The sequence below is a fragment of the Tursiops truncatus genome, chromosome 15 (genome assembly GCF_011762595.2).
Source record: "Tursiops truncatus isolate mTurTru1 chromosome 15, mTurTru1.mat.Y, whole genome shotgun sequence".
Classification (NCBI taxonomy): domain Eukaryota; kingdom Metazoa; phylum Chordata; class Mammalia; order Artiodactyla; family Delphinidae; genus Tursiops; species Tursiops truncatus.
The window spans coordinates 26,487,322-26,509,187 of record NC_047048.1 but is presented as its reverse complement, the minus strand read 5'-3'; the positions used below and the strand labels follow the sequence as shown (position 1 = coordinate 26,509,187).

Genomic DNA, 21,866 nt, shown 5'->3' with positions numbered 1-21,866 from the left:
TACTGTACTTAATTTTCACAAGCTTCAGTTTTCTCATTGCTTAAATTGAGAAAATAGTGCCTTGTGAAGTTATCAAGGATTAAATGAAGTAAAATAAATAATTGCTTAGCATACTGCCTGGTACATAGTAAATCATAAATAATAGCAAAAAATTGGCTCTTTATAGCCAGAAATCTTGATACATTGTAAAGTCTTTTACTGTTTGCTGCTTTCTTATAAATTTAGCTTTATGTTTCCTTATTTTTTCAGTTGATAAAATGAAAAAAAATGTATTGAAATGACCACTAGATGTCAGTATTACTCTGTGTCTCCCAGTAATACTTCAACCTAATTAGGCAGAGAGCAATCTGAATCAAAGAAATATCCAAAGTATAGTTTATAGGTAGTTCCTAACTAAAAAGGGCAAAATGCCATTCCTGTTTCTGATCAAGTCCCAGCCAGTAATGAAGCTGGAGCTGTTACTGCTGCTTCGCTGAATGGAATGTAAATGAGTGGCAGAAATGAATTTCTTCAAATGCTACACCCCCGGGATCATCCTCTACCTCCTCAACCCCCCAGCCCCTGTAGGAACTTTCACCATAGCTCTTACGGACCAGAGTGTCCCAGAAGCATGTAACCCCCTAGAAAATCTTGAATGTACCAGCCCTAACTTGTTCCCCTGTCACTACCCAATGTCACCACCATACCCCACCCTAGGCGTCCCTGCCAACACAACTCCTCAATAGTGAGAGAACTGTGAAAATATCTCCCCAGATTGTACTTTCAAAAGAATGGGGCATGAGGATGCTTTCATTGTTAAAACAGATCCTGACATCTCTAAACAGAACTCAGAACACGCTTTCCGTGGGAAACTTTAAAAAAAAAGTTACATGTTAGATTTGTGTACCCAGTGCATAATTCAGCTTTACATTCATTCAACATTATTAACATTAAATGTTGGTAAACATTTCGTTTACTAACCGTCCCTTATTTGGCAGGAATGAGGTAGGTGCTGAAGACAGAAAGATGACAGGACGGTAGGGTGCTCTCCTGAGTTAGGCGGCTTCTGGGTTTGAGCTCACCTTCACCAGCTACCAGCTGTGTTACCTTGGGCAAGTTTCTTCATTTCTGTATGACTCGGTTTTCGCATCTGTAAATTGGAGACAGTAATAGTACCTTCCTCCTAGGATTATTGTGAGGATGAACTGAGATAATGTATGTAAAATTCTTAGCATCACGCATGGCACATAGTAAACATGCTCTGATTACTACTTATGATGTTCTGATCCTCAAGCAATTTAGTGGAGGAGACAGGTGTAGAGAAGTAATTACAGTGCAGCATGAGATACAGAGTGTTGTGGGAGCATAAAAATGTGGGACTAGAATTGCCCCAGAAACCTAACCTGCTTGTATTTTTTTAAAGGGGGCGGTGTGGTCCTTGGATGATGTCACTTAACAGGAAGGACATGGCTTTGTTCTCAGACACTCATGATTTGGAACCTTTGGTCTCCTATTTACTTGCGAAGTGACCTTGATCAAGTTGCTTCCCTTTCCTGGTCTCATAGTAATACCTACCCCATGGAGTTATTGTGAGGATTCAATGAAATAAAAGTCTATAAAAGTACCTAACCCCAGTGCCTGGGATAGAATATTAGTTCTCTTCTCCTCCTTCTTCTAGATTCCAAAAGAAATGACAACCTTTTGGAGCACACCATTTTCTTAACTTGAGATTCACCTTTTCTTTAGAAGTCCATTTTTATTATTTCTAACTTTGTCATATTTCAGTCCAGGAACTCTGGCCCAATAGAGTACTTGGAAAAACCTACCTGCTAGGTACGGAATATTTTATGAGCAGTAGATTAGTTATGTACACGTTCTGGTGTTATTGAAAATCTTTTGTATACAAAGTCCTAAATAGCACTGTTAATTTTTACCATATTTGAAAAACAATTTTGCTTAGCTAGAATAAATTTTAGCTCTATCCACCTCAATCTAAAATTTAAACACCAAAATAGTAGAAGCTGAATTGAATCTATTGAACTACTAGGAGTCTTGGGTTACTATTGGTGTCATTTTCCAGATCCTAGGAGCGATGAGCATGGGAGCAAAAACATGTGAGTGCATTTATAGCAAATATATATGGTAACTGGCTTGGTTTAGGTCTAAAAGACTGAGAGTTGTCATAGAATAATTGAGTTTTTGATCCAGAAATGACATCTGTGCACTCTCATGTCATCTCATGTCTCTCCCTAATTTTCCATGAATCCCACTGCACCACAATGGCATGTGTATATCATACACACATATGAGAGATCGTCTCGTCCAGTACTCTGATTTTATAATTAAGGAAACATGTATGATCGTCCTTGTTTTTGTGGTTCAGGGGTGTCATTATCACATCCACCCCACAATACAGATGTTTAAGCATATTCATTAAAGATTTTTATTTCAGATGGACTAATTTACCTTTCAATTGAGTATACTCTGATTCTGAAAGTTGAATTCTTCTAATAAGTGATGGAGATGTTGCCCAAACTTCTGAAAGGCAGCTGTTTTGCATAGTTCACATCTGATTCATATATTAAAAGAATAGTGACCTGCTTTGCTTTCAGAAATTCTTCCTCCACCAGGCCAGACATGCCCCACCCCAGGCCTTTGCTGTCATTCCCTTGCCCAGAACTCCCTTGGCCCACACGGTCACAAGGCTCACCTCCTCGTCTCCATCCAGGCTTTACTCACTTAAGACCTCAGTGAGGTAACCCTATCTAAAATTGCAAACCCTAAAAAATACAACAAACTAGTGAATATAACAAGAAGCAGACCCACAGATACAGAGAACAAATGAGTGGTTACCAGTGGGGAGAGGGAAGGGGAGGGGCCAGATAGGGGTAGGGAAGTAAGAGGTACAAACTATTATAAGCCACAAGGCTATATTGTACAACACGGGGAGTATAGCCGATATTTTATAATAACTATAAATGAAGTATAACCTTTAAAAATTGTGAATCACTCTATCATACATCTGTAACATATTGTACGTCAACTGTACTTCAATTTTTTAAAAGATTAAATAAGAAAATTGCAAACTACCACCCCTCACACATACTCCCTCTCTTATTCCTCTGATCGTTTTTTCTCCTCAGCACTTATCCCTTCTAACCTACTAAATATTTTACTTATTTGTATTGTTTATTGTAAATGCCACAGGACAGCTTTACGTGTTTTGTTCATGGCTGTATCCCCAACCTCGAACAGAGCTTGCCCATGCTCAAGTAGGCATTCAAGAAAACTGTGATGAATCAATGAAAGCGAGCATGAAAATGACATGTCTTTTCTGTACTTTAAATTTTGATTCCCGCCCTCCTCCCCACCCACCCCCCGCCCAGGCATCTTGGTGTACAGAGCTCACAGAATAATCGAGTCTTGTCAAGAAGCATTCATCTTGCGCCTCTTCCGACAGAAAAACAAACATGGTTTTATTAAAGCTTTCACAGACAACGCTATTGCCTTTGACACCGGCTTTTGTCATGTGGAGAGAGTGATGAGAAATCTTTTCATAAGGAAGCTGTATCTGTGGCCAAGGTAAATAGCATTATGTGACCAGTTTCTGCGAGAGAACCTGCCGTAATTTAATTTTGCACTATAATGTAAAATTTACTGTCATTGCACTTGATACATGCTAGTCAGGTTCATAACAAGTACATCCAAATATAAATAAATGGTCACCACATTTGTGATTCTTTTAACAGGAGAGAGAGGATTGATAGTTATTTTTCTGGTAGCCCAGGGCTATCACTTTCTTGTACATTTAGTGAAACCACGCAGGGATCTAGAGGCTCACATACACAACAGCTTTAGGTGAACTGCAGATTTACTGGTTAAGATTCCAACTTCCACTTTGAGGGAAATAAAGCACCAAGATTTTGAAAAATCTATGTAAATTTCTAGGAAAAACATAAGGTATCAATTTTCAAAACATTTTGCAACCTATGCTAATATGTATCTTGGTTATACTGTATGGTATTTGAGAGTAGTTATTGCAGTCTTTTTCCTTTTTTGATTATACCTTACTTCAGGGATTGACATACTTTTCCTGTAAAGGGCCAGAGAGTAAATATTTTAGGCTTTGCAGGCCACGCACCTGTCACAGTTATTCAACTCTGCCGTGACAGTGTGAAAGCAGCCACAGACAATACATAAACAATGGGCGTGGCTACGTGCCAATAAGACTATTTGTAAAAACGGGCACTGGGTTTAGCGCAGACCATAATTTGCTGATCCCTGCCTTATTTGAGTAATACTTCTATTCATAGAGGTTGAAAGTATTCCTGAAAACACTGTCATTTGGCTTTCCGTTTTGTTTCTTAATTGCAGTTACAAAGAGCTATTAGAGTATTAAACTGAGACCGGAAACACATAGCTCTTGCAACTCTAGAAATATTTGAAAAATGTTTGTCTCTTTAGGTTCCATGTAGCAGTAAACTCATTTTTAGAACAGCATAAGCCCGAAGTCGTAGAAATTCACGTTTCTATGACACCTGCCATGCTTGCTATACAGACTGCTATTCTGGACATTCTAAATGCATGTCTAAAGGAACTGAAATGCCATAACCCGTCGCTTGAAGTTGAAGATTTATCTTTAGAAAATGCTATTGGAAAACCTTTTGACAAGGTACTCTTTATTTCTTTTCCTTTTTAAGCACCATTTGTTATGTTGTAATTTTTAAGAATGCAAGTTATTTTAATATTTACAATGTTCTTAATAGGAATTTGCTGTTATTTTAAAATTAAATTGGAGGTGATTTAAAGTATAGTTTCTTTGGTTTACTGGAAAGTAATTTGTAGTAGAATACATTGATTGGCATATAAGCACAACTCTGACTTTTGCAGTTATATGGTGATTATCTCTTATTTTAAGTATATGTAAGAGGACGATGAATAACCTTTTGCTCTGAAATGGCAACGTTTGGATAGCTACAGATAGAAGAGTTTACATAAGAATCCTTCCAAATTTATGATCTCTTATTTGGAATAAAAATAATTTGGATGAGTTTTGATTACTGAGGAATGTGAAACTTGCTCTGTCTTAAAATTGCATTCTGAATTGAGAAAATGGTAAGACTTTAGTGCAAGGACTTTTTATCTAACTAATTTTTTCATCATAGATCAATATTAATTCTGATATGTAAATGTCTAAGATTGAATTGTACATACAGAAAATGCTGACTTTTAAAAAATTCCAGGCAGCTTTTTTTTCATATTTTGGTAGAACAAGTTCTTTTCTTTCAAACTCTGAATCAACCTCTTTGTCACTGGAAGTAATGCATATTGATTTTTAAAAAGGAAAATTTAAGTCCTCATTTCTCTGATTCTTCCAAAGTCATTTTACTGTGAACTAATGATACATAAAAGTAATTCCATGTGTTGTGTGCCTCTGTTTTTAAAGTAGAGTTTATTATAATTTAGTGCATGGTATACCAAAAAAAAACCCTCTCACATTCTTTTAGTAGAATGTATATGTTCCTAGAAAACCAAAATATAACCAGATATGTTTTGCACTAAATTTCTGTTTATCATCACCTGGCCAGTGAAAGTCAAAGTATAGTTTTAGGCGTTCTTTTAGTAACCAAGACATAATTTGCACTTGTTAGAAAATTTGTAGATGATTTTACAAAAGAGGTATGTAGATGATTTTTTACAAAAGATGATATACAAAAGAGTAATATGTCCCAGTTTATCTAGGACAGTCCCAGTATCTGCCTGTTATCCTGGAGTAATTATTAATAGTGTCATTTCATTTTCACAAGAGTTCCAGTTTGGACAATAGATTATTTGGTCATCCAAATATATATTACTCCTGCTCAGTATTAAATATGTTAGATAAGATGCCATGTAGTGAAACTGCTTCCAGATCATGCTACATTATCCCTTTTAGTTACAGAATCAGCTTGTGAAGGAAACGTGCATATATATAGCTGTGGATATGTAGATACCTACATAGTACATACATAAAGCTGTTCTGTGTTTTAGGCAACTTTTCAGGATCTTAAAAAGTATTCAAATTTAGTTAGTTGTTAATTTAACAAATATTTTCCCATACATGAATCACACTTAAAGAAAAAAACTAAATATTTTATTATACCAACAGACTAAGGTCCACTGTTATTTAATTTGATTCCATGTAGTTTCTCTAGTTTATGTCCTCTGCTTCCTCGTGCAGCTGGATCTCACATCTCTATCCACCCAGGATGGGGTCTCGACCAAACTTGGCAGAAATTGAATGTATCTGAGCTACATGCTTTCATTCTTCATAAAAGCAAATAAATGATCATCTGATGTTTATCAGGCCTTTTTTCTCCTAATAATGTAAATATGGGTAACTATGAATTGACTCTATCTGATCATAAAGATTCTAGTGATGACACTCTGCTTCATATTTGAAAAATTAAACATTATTTTTAGAATCTTATGAACTTAAATTTTCTATTCACTTCCTTGGGAGATAATGTTTTATTATTGTGGCAAAATATACATAACAGAGTTTACCAGTTTAACCATTTTTATGTATACAAGGGATAATGTTTGTTGAAAGTATAATTTGTATTAATTATAGCTATATTGAACATCTTCTAGCAGTTCTAATTTTTTTCTTGTTTTAGACAATCCGCCATTATCTGGATCCTTTGTGGCACCAGCTTGGAGCCAAGACTAAATCCTTGGTTCAGGATTTGAAGATATTACGAACTTTGCTGCAATATCTCTCTCAGTATGATTGCGTCACATTTCTTAATCTTCTGGAATCTCTCAAAGCAACAGAGAAGGCATTTGGTCAGAATTCAGGTGGGAGATAAAAATACTAATATTTATCCTAAGAGCTCATTTGAATAAAGTACTGGATTTTTGGGGGGAATCAGGTGTGGGGAGTGCTATATTCAGCTACATGGTATAGTAAGATTTCAAATTACGTCTTATGTTCACAGCACAAGGATGTAGGTTTTATTGATAGCTAATGTTTCCACCTACTTCTGTATAATAATAAATATTCATATCCATTACAAGAGATTTTATTTCTAGAAAAGACTGTGTATATCACAGGCAGTCCCCAACTTAGAAATAGGTTGTGTTCTGGAAGTTTAGTTGTTATGAACTTAAAATTAATATTCCCTGAAGAAACAGGAAGGGAATATGGAGTTTCATCAGCTGAAGTGGTGAAGAATGAGAAGAGGTTTGTAGGGAAACATACATACGCGGCTGTCCGCCATCCTGTTTTTTTACAAGTCACATCCTTCCCCCACTACCATGATCTTTCTCACTGTCTGGCTAAACCAGTGTTTTCTAAAGTGTGGTCCAGGGGCCCTGGGGCCAAGATTTAATACAAATAATGTTTCTTAACTGCTTCACCAGGAATATTCTCGAGTCATAAACTACGAATGTGTGGCATTGAGGAACATATTGACTGCTAGTACGCTTTGGGTTCCACTGCCTTCATCTGTGCTTGGACGCCAGCAGCCATACCTGCCAATGCTTCTGCACCATTACTGGAAATGTCAACACAGTGGAAAAAAGTCAAATAATGAGTTAGTATTATTATGAGAGTAGCTTTGAGGTCACAGACCCCCCTTCCCCTGAAAAAAACAGCTTGGGGGCCCCCAGGGGTCTGTAGACTGCACTTTGAAAACCACGGTCTAGCCAAACAGTGACAGAGGCCATAACAAGGGAGAAGGTGTGGTTGGGGGATGAATAAGCTGGTGACCGGTTGATAAACAGGTCATGTGACCTTCAGAGAGTCTCTGAAGTAAACTATAAATTGAAGGCTTTTTTTTTTAAACTTATTAGGTTGGCTGTTTCTTGACTCCAGCACCTCAATGTTTATAAATGCTCGAGCAAGGGTTTATCATGTTCCAGATGCCAAAATGAGTAAAAAAGGCAAACTGCCTGAAAAACTGGAGATTAAAGAAGAGCAAGGTATCTTGTATGCTTAAGTCTTCAAATGTCTTTTATTTAAGTATTTGGTATGGAAATGCTTATCAAGTTACAGTATAACTTTAAATCTCCTTCGGCTGTGTGAAGAATGTGTAACTGCGTGTGACATATATAATGTATGGTAAAAGTATTTGGTATGGATTCATTGCCAGGGGATTTCAAATAACAAATGCCAAATACCAATCAAGAGTATTCTTGCTAGGACTTCCCTGGTGGTCCAGTGGTAAAGAATCCGCCTTCCAATGCAGGGGACGCAGGTTCAGTCCCTGGTCAGGGAACTAAGATTCCCACATGCCGCGGGGCAACTGAGCCTGCGTCCCACAACTGAGCTCACACGCCTCAATTAATGAGCCTGTGTGCCGCCAACTACAGAGTCCATGCGCTCTGGAGCCCGTGTGCCACAACTAGAGAGAGAAAACCCCTGCGCCACAACTAGACAGAAGCCCATGCACCACAGTGAGGAGCCCGCGTGCTGCAACGAAAGATCCTGCATGCTGCAACTAAGACGTAACGCAAAAAAGAGTATTCTTACTACTACATAAGAATTATAGATTTTTTTTTTAACTTTGGAATAATTACTATTTGGGCACTTGAAGTCTTAGTGGGACATTTTAACATCCCTTTTAGCTTTTAGGGGACATAAATACTAGAATGAGGCAAATAATGGGTTTTATTTCACACTCATCTAGTAAGTGTAATAAATATCGTTGGTTTTTTAAAGCATGGGATAGGGTTAATGTTTACTTTCTGCCTAGTTCAAAGGTCTGTTTCAAAACTTAATTAAATACGTTAGTAATATGTTTGAGTACTTACAGAAATAAAAGTTTTATTGTTGTCTGCTTATATCCCATGTTCAAGATTGTGAAAATCTTAGGGATTTTAGAAATAATAAATACTGTTATTTTAGAAATAATAAATACCAAGTCCTTTATTTTGTGTAGCAGTTTATATATAATGTCACAGTTGACAGCTAACACATAATCATCTCTTATTAGTGACCACTCATATCACTTTCTCTCAAGGCATTATGGAACCTGTGTTAATGTTGGTTTGAGGTGTCTTCATTTAGACCGTAAGGAGACCTTTCTCAAAGAAGCAGATTCTATCTATAGAGTATTATGAAAGACACACAAAGGAGTGGGTTTATGGAGTGATGCCTGTGTTATCTGTTGTCTTAAAAGCCTTTGGAATACTTTATAGATAAATATTATCACATAGAATGAGGTTGTCTTTTATTTCTATACAGAAACAAGAAAGGAACTGGTCCTAGAAAACAACCCAAAATGGGAGGCACTCTCGGAAGTATTGAAAGAAATTGAGGCAGAGAATAAGGAGAGTGAAGCCCTTGGTGGTCCAGGTAGGAAAAAAGGAGATAATGGTATTCGCGTTCAAAATCTAGCAAATGAGTCTTTTTGATTAGCTCTTTACAAATAATTTATACTATTATCTTCTTTATCAAATGTAGAAGAGTAAGTGCCCCATGAACACTGAAATCTTAGTGACAAGCGCCTATCTGTTCATCTGATGTGATTTTCTCCAGGTTGAATCACTGTATATTCATGAAAGCAGGTTGTTTTACTGGTTGGGTTCTCAGGACTTCTATTTAAAGATGCAACTAATCAACTATCATATATAGAATGGATAAAAACAACAAGGTCCTACTGTATAGCACAGGGAACTATATTCAATATCCTGTGATAAACCGTAATGGAAAAGAATATAAAAAAGAACGTGTGTGTGTGTGTGTGTGTGTGTGTGTGTGTGTGTGTGTGTGTGTGTATAACTGAATCACTTTGCTGTACAGCAGAAATTCACAGGACATTGTAAATCATCTATACTTCAATTAAAAAAAAAAAAAGATGCAGCAAAATCTCTACATATATATTCACCAGGCTTTAAATTTGGAATCCTCAAGGAGAAAGCTAATGGGCTTAAGTTTTAGGTTCTCAGCAAGTGTCTTTTCAAAGAAGCCTCAACTGTATTATAGAATGACATTGACCTAGTGCTAAAAAAATTTCAAGTTTTGGGGCTACTCTCTTCAAACACAAGTATACTAGTAGACTGAACCTGAACTGTAGACTGAACCTGAATTAAGTTTTAAAAATAAAACCAGATAGAAAATAAAACTAAATTTAAAAAAGTATCTATTGAGGGAAGTATGTGGCATGTATACACAATGGAGTGTCGCTCAGCCACGGGAGGAGACGAAGTTGAGCTGTTTGTGGTGGGTGGACAGCCCTGGAGTCTGTCATGCGGGGTGAAGTGGGTCGGAGGGAGAGGAGCAGGTGCCGTGTGCTGGCGCACGTGTGTGGAATATAGAAAAAAGAAAGAAAAAGGGGCGGTTCTGAGGAACCTAGGGACAGGACAGGAGTGGAGACGCAGACATGGAGAGTGGACTTGGGGACACGGGGACGGGGAGGCATGGGCTGGTTCGAGGTGAGAGAGTGCCATGGACATGTATACACACTACCAAGTGTAGGATGGGTAGCTGGAGGGAGGGGTGGGATGGGGAGGGTGGGGGGGAGGCGCAGGAGGGAGGGGATGTGGGGATGTGTGTGTGTGTGTGGCTGATATACTTTATTGTGGAGCAGAAACTGACACACCATTGTGGGGCAATTGTGCTCCAGTGAAGATGTTAAAAAAAAAAATCTGTTGAGACTTTGAACTCCTTTAAAGCAATAAAGGCAAGCACATAATCCTTATATGAGTAATTATGCTGTGATATTATCCCAGAACTTATGGTGCTGTGATTTAAGACCCAGAGTCATACATGTGTACTTAGAAAAAAAGCATAAAGAATAAAGAAGGGGAAAAAATTACATCTAGCAGCCACTGTTAACATTGGCATATTTCCTTCCTGGTTTTCTTTCGTGTATTTTCTGTTTCACATTGTTAAAGTTATAGTGTAGATATAATTTCTGGATATAGAATTAATGAGCCAAATGATACTGACATTTTTAAAGTTCTCAAGACATATTACCCCATTGATTTATAGAAAGTTTTTATCAATTTTCATTTCTTTTGAAAGTATAAGAGCTTATCTTTTTTTACCCAGCTAGTAATGACTGGAGATTCTGTATATATTTGTGTGTGTATCTACATATATTACATATGTATAACAATTTTATTCATTTGATTGGAGAAAAATGTGATCTTGTTTCAAATTTTGATGCTTGGGGAGCTCAGTTTTTTCTCAGATGCATTTCTTCTTTTGTGAATTGTCTTAGTTTCCTTTGCTGGTTTAGAGTGTGTCCTCAGTTTGTATCAACTTTTTATATATTAAAGACACTAACATTTATCATAGTTACATAAAGTGGTTTTTTTGTCTTTAGCTTTTTTTTTTTAGGCAAGAAGTGGATTTATTTAGAGATGCACATTCCATAGGCAAAATGTGATCCATCTCAAAAGGCTTGGGAGCAGCCTGTCTTTAGCTTTTTTTAATGCAGTTTTTTATTCTCATAGAGTCAGTCAATTGATTGATCAGTTGATATCTTCTCACAGATATCAGTCTTCTCTGAGATTTCTTCCATTGCTTGTAAGCCTGGAAAATCATCTTCATATGGAGAGGTGGAGAATAGTCATCTTTTTTTTCATGATGTATCATTTAACATTTGACTGTAATCCATTTGGAATTTATTTTGGTATTTCCAGATCTATTTCCAGATCCTCTGGAAAATTATTAATTAAAAAGAGCTTCTTTAAAGCCTCCATTATACCACAGCTATACTTTCGTAAGACTCTAAATATTTCTGGCTTCACCTTTACCCAGAAGATTTAAGTAATCCTGCCAGGGAGGCGAAAGCCTTTGATGAGCATCCGAGACCCTTTTTAAACAAACTGTAAAGTATCTTTAGCGCCAAGGGGTGAGCTGTGTCTCTGGGGGGGAAGGGACGAGGGGGTGCGTGGGGTAGGGCGACAAGTGCGGTAATCAGGACATAACGTTGTTTCTAATTTTAGGACACGTTCTCATTTGCGCAAGTGATGACAGGACCTGTTCCCAGCTGCGAGAGTGCATCGCTGTCGGAGCAGAGGCCTTCTTGTTGAGGCTGTACAGGAAAACCTTTGAGAAGGACAGCAAAGCCGAAGACGTGTGGATGAGGTTTAGGAAGGAGGATGGCTCAAAGGGAATTATGAAATCCAACAGAAGGCCCAAAGGCCTCCGAAACAAAGACAGGGCCTCTGCCAAAGAGAGGGCTGTCAAAAAGAAGAAACCAAGGCTGACTTTAACTCAGATGATGGAACAATCTGAAGAACTGGAGGAGGAGGGGGGTGTCGAGGAGGGCTGTCCGAGAGACCTAAGCAGTAGCCCCGAAAGCTGCTTAGAAGAAATTAAGCACGAGGAGTTTGATTTAAACGTGTCCTCTGATGCCGCGTATGGAATCATAAAAGACCCCCTCACCATTATCCACCCACTCCTGGGCTGCAGCGACCCCTACGCTCTGACACGGGTGCTGCACGAGGTGGAGCCAAGATACGTGGTCCTGTACGACGCAGAGCTGACCTTCGTGCGTCAGCTTGAAATTTACAGGGCAAGTCGGCCCGGGAAGCCCCTGAGGCAAGTTGTAAGGAATATGAACTGCGATTGCATGGGCTTCAGTTTTGCAGTTCTTTAGGATTTAGCACAGATAGACCAGTTGCCCATGGGCTTTCTTATCTTTAACGTTACATTGTTATGATGTTGGTTGAGTTTATGAAACCTTATTTGGCATTCTGATCAGTCTGGGAAGTACCAGTGTGGGAAGTACGCATGGGAAGGAGGTCGAATGTTGTAGTGGATCCAGGAATCTGAGGGAATGCCCCCCTTCTTGTTACTTGCTCTTCTGCTGTTCTGTGCCATATTCTTTATGCATCAGTTGTAGCCTATGGGGCACCGTCTCTGAACAAGCCTAGGAAATTTACAATATCCTACCTTCTACCAAATGTTAATGTAATTATGACTCAGCTAAATTTCATAATTCTAAAACGTCTTTCTTGTAAATCTGAAAAAGTGACTCTAAGTTACAGCCACATAAAACTAAAGTATTTGGGGAATTATTGTACCATGTATTCTTGAGTTTCAAGAAATATCAGATGAGAAAACGATGCCTCCCAAAGAATATAGTGTTCCGGCTCTCCAGTTATCTGAGGGAAATAAACCTCAAGGTTAATATCCTGAACTCGGCCTGAACCAAAAGCAGAGCCAAGAGAAACCTCTCCAGCCAGTTTAACGAATGCAGCCTTTCAGAGTAGAGGTGAATGGAGGAGGTGGACCAGAAATAACGCAGGATGAAGAGATGAGACAAAGCTGGTGAAATAATTATAGGCTGATAAATTTTTCATACTTTGCTGTTGATCAACATTGGAGATAGCTTGTGTGCACAAAAGTTCTCTGTTGCCTGAATATGGAATAGCGTGATATTTAGAAACAAAAGGTCAGAACCAGAAGGGACCTCAGAGTTCAACCACTTGATCCATCAGTGGGAAACTGAGGCCCAGACATGGTGAATGGCTTGCCCTTGGCCACATGATACATTCGTGGAAGAGCTCAGGTCTCTGGACTCTTTGGCCAATGGTTTTTTCCCTGCCCGCACTTCAAAGAAATATAAACTAGGAAAATGAAGACCAAAAGAAAAATCGAGGGCTAAAAAGGGAAAATGTCTCTGATAGAAGGTGAAGAAAAGGGGCAGAGGAGGTGCCTCATTCAGCTTCTTAGCAACCAACAAGATAGGAAAGCTGGCCTTTTCTAAGAGAAAAGAATATGTCAAATTATTTTTTGAGGAGCTTGATATAATCCATGTCTTCTCTGTCTGTGTGTTTATATAAAATGTGTGATGACTCGGTTCTGTTAAGACATGAATAAAAAGGAACTGAGAAATTACTTGTGAAGGTAAAGGTCATATAGATTTCATTTGTTTATTTTTCCCTAACATGAACTTTCATACGCTGGCCTTTATAACCACCATCCAACTTTTTAAACGATTGTTTGGCAGAGATGCAAAGAAAAAATTTGAAAAAAGAGAAGCCGCTAAGATTGTGTTTTCTGATTTGTTTATAGTTATGAGGAAAGCATTATTCTGTCCCTCTTTGTTATATTTCAGTGTTTACCTAAACTCTGCTCCTCCTTTTGATGAAAGAAGAAAAAAAAAAAAACATGTGGTGATGAGACCTTTAACAGGTGGGGTTTAGGCTGCTTAATTTTAGTAAGTGTGTGATTAATGGAACCTTTTCTTCTCAGTCAAATATTTATTATTTGAACACTCTAGGTTGCTGATTTCAAATGCCATGCTCTTCCTTCCAGGGATTAAAAATTATGTGTTTGCAGCCTAAAAGAGTTCTGTCTTAACTTGCAGGGTTTACTTTCTTATATACGGAGGTTCAACCGAGGAACAGCGCTATCTCACTGCTTTGCGGAAAGAAAAGGAAGCTTTTGAAAAACTCATAAGGTAAATACATAGAAGATCAGTATGAAGGAATCAAAGGCCTTTGAAGATCCAGAGGCTTCTCTGAGTGGGGGAATATCTACTAGCCGTCAGGAAAGATGGAGAGAGGAAGCTGCTGGGGAGGGTCACATCAAGATACACCTGTAGTCTGATTCACTCCAGGGTTTATATACATCAATACACATTTCCTTTTCTCTTCCCCTGCTTCTCCACCATCTCCAGGTGCTTTTCAGGGGTTTAATAGAATAGAAATGTGAAGAAAACTGCTTTTATGTTAATAAAGAAATATAACATAAAACACCAGCAATAGAACTGAAACACTCTCTCCCGCTCCCCCATGTACAAGATTTCTCCCTTCCCTTGGAATCATTTTTTTTTCCCTTGTAAAGTTTCCATTGTCCATGGGTGGGTGACTGTTTTACTGTTTACTGGGAATTTTTTTTTTTTCTTTTTTGCGGTATGCGGGCCTCTCACTGTTGTGGCCTCTCCTGTTGTGGAGCACAGGCTCAGCGGCCATGGCTCACGGGCCCAGCCACTCCACGTCATGTGGGATCTTCCCGCACCGAGGCACGAACCCGTGTCCCCTGCATTAGCAGGCGGACTCTCAACCACTGCGCCACCAGGGAAGCCCAACTGGGAAATATTTTTATGACCTGGTCAGTTCAGATCAATAGAATCACTCTGGGAAAAATATTTTTTTAAAGGTGTGACATTGGTCTGAACAGATGTGTGTTTTTTTGAGAATAAGTAGCCTTTAATGTTCCAAATCCAAATAGAAAAAGCTTTTGGTTTAATGTAAGGAAAATGTTTCTAATTGAGATATTCACAAACTACATGGCTACCTCTTACTCCTGCAAGCATTTGAGAAATCTAATAGCCTCCCCCAAGGGATGTTATCAAGGAAGTGGCAGCTTGGTGAGAGAAGATGGATCAGATGCTCTCTAAGGAGCCCCAGAAGCCAGGGCGGGGGCTGGACAGGGCATCCTTGATCCGAGCCAGAGAAAAGGCTAGACCGGAGGAGACCATGGCCTGGCCTGTCAGTGGCTGGGCCAGACCAGTCTTTCAAGCCTCAGACATTGGCAACATATCAGTGACAGCGAGAGGGCAGAAATCATTTTTAGTGGCAGTTAGCCAGGACCTAGACAGAATTTCAAAATGGACGGCCATCCTTCAACACTGGCTGTGGGCTCTCAGTATATGCTTAAAATATGCAGATACCCCAGTTCATCCAGGGCATGCGTTCCCAGAAACAGGAGTGCTTATTGAATCAGTGTCATTGAGTCCCTTTGAAGAAACTCAGCACGGTTCGTGGGCAGTTCTCTTCCCTTCCTATCCTCTGTGATTGTGGCATGCCTTAGCCATGGATTCTTGCAGCTATTGGCCCTACAATTATTGGTCAGTCCTTTCAGCTTATGAAAATATGTATTTTTTTTTCAATTTTGATTGAAGCATAGTTGTGTTAATTTCTGCTATACACAAAATGATTCAGTTATACATATATGTACATTCTTTTTCATATTCTTTTCCATTATAGTTTATCACAGGATACTGAATATAGTTCCCTGTGCTATACAGTAGGACTTTGTTGTTTATCCATCCTATATATATACTAGTTTGCATCTGCTAATCCCAAATTCCCCATCCTTCCCTCCCCTAGCCCCCTCCCCTTTGTGAAGTCTGTTCTCTATGTCTGCGAATCTGTTTGCATTTCTTAGATATGTATTTTCTATTAATGTGCTCTATGGGATAGTTTATATGTGTGTACATACGCTTTTTGAAAAAGTATTCCAGAAAGTGTTATAAAAAAACAGGTATTATGCAGACTACCTCTTCTTATCTAGAGCTTTTTAGCGCCTCTCTGTGTCTCCTAGACCTTCATCTCCCAAGACTCAAACAGTCAACAGATATTTCTTGAGCATCTATTATGAGCCAACCCCTGTGCTAATGTTAAAGTGCTGGAGTTACAGTGGTGCAGAAAAAGGCTCTGTCCTGCCTCCTAGAGCTTATCCCCTAGTGGAAAAGACAAACATTGAATGATTATGAATAATATCATAAATAGACATGGGTAGAGGGCGGCGGGCTACAAAGGTAAGAGAAAAGGGTATCCTACGAGAGTCTGTCAAAGAGATCTGACTCAGTGTGGGATGTCTGGGACGGTGTCACTGAAGGAATGACCTTTAAGCTGACCCGTGGAGCATGTGTGCTGGTTGCTAAGTGGACAAGGTGGGCCAGGGGTTCTGTTGAACAAGGGTGTGTGTGAAAGCTCCGAGGTGCACCAGGCCTGTTAAGGATTTAGAACTTGACTCTGTAGCCAGTAAGATAGCACTGAAGAGTTCTAATTAGGAAAGTGACATAGAGTATTTTTTAAAGGCTCTCTCTGGCATCAAACTGAGGAATGGATAGAGCAGGGAAGTAGTCAGGAAAGCTGCTGCAATTGTCTGATAAGAACAGGTGGCAGCCAAGATTAGGTTGATGGAGAGAAGGGGACAGATTTAAGAGATATTGAGGAAATGGCATCAAAGAATTGGTGCTACTGGATGTGGCCCAGTACCTCCTAATTGCTTCTTCACTCTTTTTAAAATATCCTTTGCCTAAGGCTTCTCTGATTAAAGTAACTGTCTCTAAATCACAAATGAGCACGTGGAGCTAAAATATTCGGATTAGGTTGTTGGTGTTCATGTTGAGGGTCCCCAAGACCACCCTCAGGCTCAGTGATTCACCAGAAGGACCCCCAGGAGTCAGAAAAACTGGTATTCTCGTAGTTACGGTTTATTACAGGGAAAAGGACACAGAGTAAAATCAGCAAAAGGAAAGAACACACGGGGCCAAGTCCAGGAAAATCCGGCATAAGCTGCTGAGTGTCCTCTCCCAGTGAAGTCGCAGGAACGTGCTTAATTCTCCCAGTGGCAGTGTGTGACAGCACACGCTCAGTGTCGTCCACAGGAAAGCTTACCCGAGACTTGGAGTCCAGCGTTTTTATTGGGAGTCAGTCATATAGACATAGTACTCAAGTGACAGACTCCAGCTCCCTGGAGCAAAAACAGGTATTCGCTAGAAATCACACTGTTGGCATAAACCATCTGATCACACTGGTGCCGTGTGGCCCCAGGCATTATAAAAACCCTCTTATCAGGCGTTGTATTCCAAGAGCTCAGACCTCAACTCCCAGAAGCTGGCCAAGGGCTTCTGGGAAGACAAGCTGAGGAGACAGGCCTTTCTTGGGAATGTGCAGGGTTTGAGCAGCCCAGGCCTGCTCCCTTAACCGTTTCCTGCACAGTGTTGTAGCCAAGGGGGGCCTGGTAGGCTCTGAGTAGGTGAGTTTTATGCTCCAGGCCTCCTTCCCGTGACTGCCTCTTCTCCAGTGCATCAGAACCTGGCCCAGAAAAAGAGTGCCGTCAGTGGATTGTAGCCAGGTATCGGGGACCACATGCCATTCCCGGCTTATACAAGTGACTTTACACTCGAAGGGCTCAGTGACAAAGGTCGGGTAAGCCTGGCACATACTGGAAACTTCACTCAGCAGAACCAAGGATATGGACTTTCTCCTATGTTTCAATCTCTACAGTAATTTTCATACCAGGTTTTGATGTCATTTTATCTATGGTCTGGCATAATTTTATAAACTCTCAGTGGTGGTTGTCTACTTATTATGTTAGATCTTCCCATGTTACACAGATAGTTATGCCGTTCAGAATCTTAAGATATTTACTTTCCCAGAAAACTTGGGGAATTTGAGAAGTGTTTGTTTTGAAAAGCAAAATATATGTGAGGTGCATGGCTGAAAGAGCATTTGCACTAAGCCTGGACTTAGAGAAAAATTTGATGTGAGACCGAGGGAATGTGCTTTTGCCAGGACCTCCATGAGTGATGTTGTAAGAAGAAAAGCAATGCTACTATTTAAAATAACCAGAGAGGAATGAATCAGGCGAACTGGCAGTGAAAGGACTGTTTGACTGGACCGGAGATCAGTAGATTACAGATGACAAGTAAAGAGAAAAAAAGTTACACTTGTAAGTATTGCTAATAAAATGCTCCCTGCGTCAAAAAATTAGTAATAACATTCTGAGTATACATAGTTTTGGAGAGGTCACCACTCTTCAAAGAAAAGGGTTATTAGCTTATTTGAAATTTTACAGTTAGAAAATATCACAAAATGGGTTAGCATGAGGGCTTGAATAAACGCCCATTTGAAGAGACTTCTAGTCCAGTGTCTCCTCCCTGTGTTATCACGTTGTACAGGCTATTCAAATATCACTGAAGATGTTAAAGCAAAATTAAGAAACCACAGTACTTTAAGTGGAAATAGGGACCTGAATTGTTTAATTATTATTTTGTGTCTATCATAAAGAGTAACTTGAAAAATTATGCAAATGTTGAAAGCAAGAGACTGAATATAAGTATGGCAAATTTCTGTTAAACTAATTTGAGTTACTGATTAGGAAGACTTAACTATTTTCTTCACAACCCTGGTTTCATTTCAGGAATATATTTTTTTCTCAGATTCAGTTTGCAGTTATAACATTTCATAGTAAACTAGCTGTTTTTTAACAGTATTAACTGAAACAGTTGTGGAATCATTTGAAAGAAAATCTTCTGTTTTTTAGCATAATCGTGGATAATTAGGGGATGAGGTTACTACGTGTAAGAAAAGCACGGTTATAATAACAGCTGACATTTATATAGTGCTTCCTATGTGCCAGGCACTCTTCTGAGTGCCTTACATATATTATGTGATCCTTTTAACAGTCTCTTTGAGGTTAGATTTTAGTATCATCCCCATTTTACAGATGAAATTGAGGGACAGAACCATTAAACAACTTGCCTAAAGTCACACAGCCAGTAAGTGGTTTCCAATTCACGAAACATGGGCCCAGAGTCTGCATTCTAACTCGCTATGCTCTACAGCCACAGTTACAAATTAATCAGGAAATGAGGATGCCCTCACGTGTGATAACTTAGCCAGTAAGGTAAGTGGAGATAAAGAAGAAAAAAAATCCCCCATGTTGATCCCAAATATAAAAGAAAAAGAAATTTAAGAGCAGTAAGTTTTTTGAACAGTTTGCCCCTTACCCCCAGCTGGAGTCTAGTTGGTGTAACGGGGCAGTAATGAGTGGCTGCCAGAGCCATTGTCACTGCAAAGAATCTTTCATCAGCAACACTTGACAGCGGTACTGAGAATGATGAGGGAGCACAGAACTGGAACTATTGCCTGCCTCCTTGCGATCTAGTCATAAAATGTTATACTGTTAATAACCTTGCATTTGTATATTGTTTCAAATAGTAAAGAATTTAAACTTGGAGTTTCTGTTCTCTGGTGGAATCTCTTCGTGGTGCCCTGCCCTAAAACATCACATATCCAGAGTGGTTGGGGAATTGCTCCATCTGATTTTATTTCCTTTCATTGGAAAATCGTTTTTGTTTGAGCCCTTGTTGAAATCATTAGTTGCTGATGAAGATTCCTCTTGTTTCACCTTCCCTGGCCTCTTTTATTGCAGTCAGTCAGTTCCACGGTTTTCACGTTGCCGTGAAACTCACTTGCAAGCCCAGCGAGGGCAGAGACCCATCCTTATACATCTTTTCTGTCAGCCTGGCACAGAGGAACACACAGTACTTGCTCTTTCCTGAACTGATGATAGCATCTTTTACTGGTTTTGAAAAATAAGACTGTGGCACACCTGGCCTCCTCTCCCTGTGGTTATTGAGGATCTTGCCATGATTCTGGTTCTCGATTACAAATCTGAGTTAGGATTGTACAGGCTTGTCAATCTACCGGGTTTAAGATACTGAGCTTCCTTGAAGACAGGAATTATCGGATACAAATAACCGTATTTGTATCCAAAATACCTCACACAGCATGTGGGAGCCCTCTGTAAATGTTTTAAGTAAACGCACAAGTGAGTGAATTGATGCTGCTCTACTACATAACCTGAGATGTTGATTTTTTTGTTTAAATCTTTTGTTGGAAATTTGCTTTCTAATATTAATCTTGATTTTCCTTTAAAACCGAGGGTGTTTAATGGGGCCTCCCACCTGGAGTTTTTTAAATCAAAGCTTAACCATGTATTGTTTTCATTTCTTTAATCATTGATTTTTTTATTTTTATTTTTTTGGCTGAGGTGGGTCTTCGTTGCTGTGCATGGGCTTTCTCTAGTTGCGGCAAGCGGGGGCTTCTCTTGTTGCGGAGCATGGGCTCTAGGCACACAGGCTTCAGTAGTTGTGGCACATGGGCTCAGTAGTTGTGGCTCACGGGCTCTAGAGCGCAGGCTCAGTAGTTGTGGTGCACGGGCTTAGTTACTCTGTGGCATGTGGGATCTTCCTGCACCAGGGCTCAAACCCATGTTCCCTGCATTGGCAGGCAGGTTCTTAACCACTGCGCCACCAGGGAAGTCCCTAATCATTGATTTTTAACCATCCTATTTATGATTACTCTGAAAATATTGGGATATAAATTATTTGAATCCTTTTCAATGTTCAGTAACACATTTAGCACATTTTAATAAAAAGTCTCAATAATCTCTCTGGCATTTTTCACATGCTTATTTCATGCCGCAAAGTGTTTAGAGGACATACAGAATAGAAAATAAATAACAGTATTTTTTAACTCTGGAAGATGAGCAGGAGTACCCAACCAAGAAGCTCTTTCTGCTTCCTTTACACATCACTTGACTGTGCATATTTACTTCTAGTGTTTCCTGTATTCTCTTTTACCACTACAGTTATGTAGATCATTTTGTATATTATAATTTACAAGAGATTAAAATCTGGAATTTTGAAATTAGCTCAGAAATGTTGAAGATGTTTTTCTCCCACCCCCAGGGAAAAGGCTAGCATGGTTGTCCCTGAAGAAAGAGAAGGCAGAGACGAAACGAACCTCGACCTCGTAAGAGGCTGTGTATCTGCGGGTGCTCCCACCGACACACGCAAAGCCGGTGAGTCCTGCCCTTTGCCGAGCACTCCTGCTGCCTGTGCAGGAGGCTGTTAGGTTCCAGAGTTTCTCTGCAGAAGCTTGGTTTTTCTCAATAAGCTCTTAAACGTGGCTGTCTGCTCCCATACCCTGGTCTCAGCTGGCTGTTTACTAGCCACGTGTCCTCCCTGGATCTCGGGCTCCTCACCTGTAAGATAAGTGGGGTTGTGATCTACGCACCGGCATTGGAAATCAGTTACACTCCAGCATTGGTTGAGATTCAGAATGTACTTTTGCCAAGAAACTTTTGTAAATGGTGATTAGGTTCTTACCTTTACCTGAAGAGGCCAGTTTGCCCCTAGATAAAGGTTCAGGATTGTTTGGGGTGCGGTCCCACTTCCATATCTGTGTTTGTTGGTTGCTTCTTGGCGCTTTTCCAGATCCCAGGTGTGTGGTACTCTCACTGCCATGCAGCGTCCCAGCAGTGGCTTCCACCAAGACCTGCTGGATGCCACGTGCACCATGGTGCAGGGTTAGCCATGTCCCACGCCCCAGGCCCTGTTTTCCCATGTCAGCAGCTG

The 21,866-nt window shown here is 39.7% G+C and overlaps 1 protein-coding gene across 1 annotated transcript in view; it reads left to right on the top strand.

Moving 5' to 3' along the window:
* The window catches only part of ERCC4 (ERCC excision repair 4, endonuclease catalytic subunit), a 34,706-nt gene that overhangs the window by 6,964 nt on the left and 5,876 nt on the right, over nucleotides 1–21,866 (top strand). Inside the window, exons 3-10 of the mRNA XM_004321715.4 lie at nucleotides 3,366–3,561; nucleotides 4,444–4,651; nucleotides 6,639–6,819; nucleotides 7,816–7,944; nucleotides 9,209–9,319; nucleotides 11,920–12,517; nucleotides 14,292–14,384; nucleotides 21,198–21,310. Of these exons, the coding sequence (XP_004321763.2) occupies nucleotides 3,366–3,561; nucleotides 4,444–4,651; nucleotides 6,639–6,819; nucleotides 7,816–7,944; nucleotides 9,209–9,319; nucleotides 11,920–12,517; nucleotides 14,292–14,384; nucleotides 21,198–21,310 (1,629 nt within the window). The remainder of the gene's footprint in view (nucleotides 1–3,365; nucleotides 3,562–4,443; nucleotides 4,652–6,638; nucleotides 6,820–7,815; nucleotides 7,945–9,208; nucleotides 9,320–11,919; nucleotides 12,518–14,291; nucleotides 14,385–21,197; nucleotides 21,311–21,866) is intronic.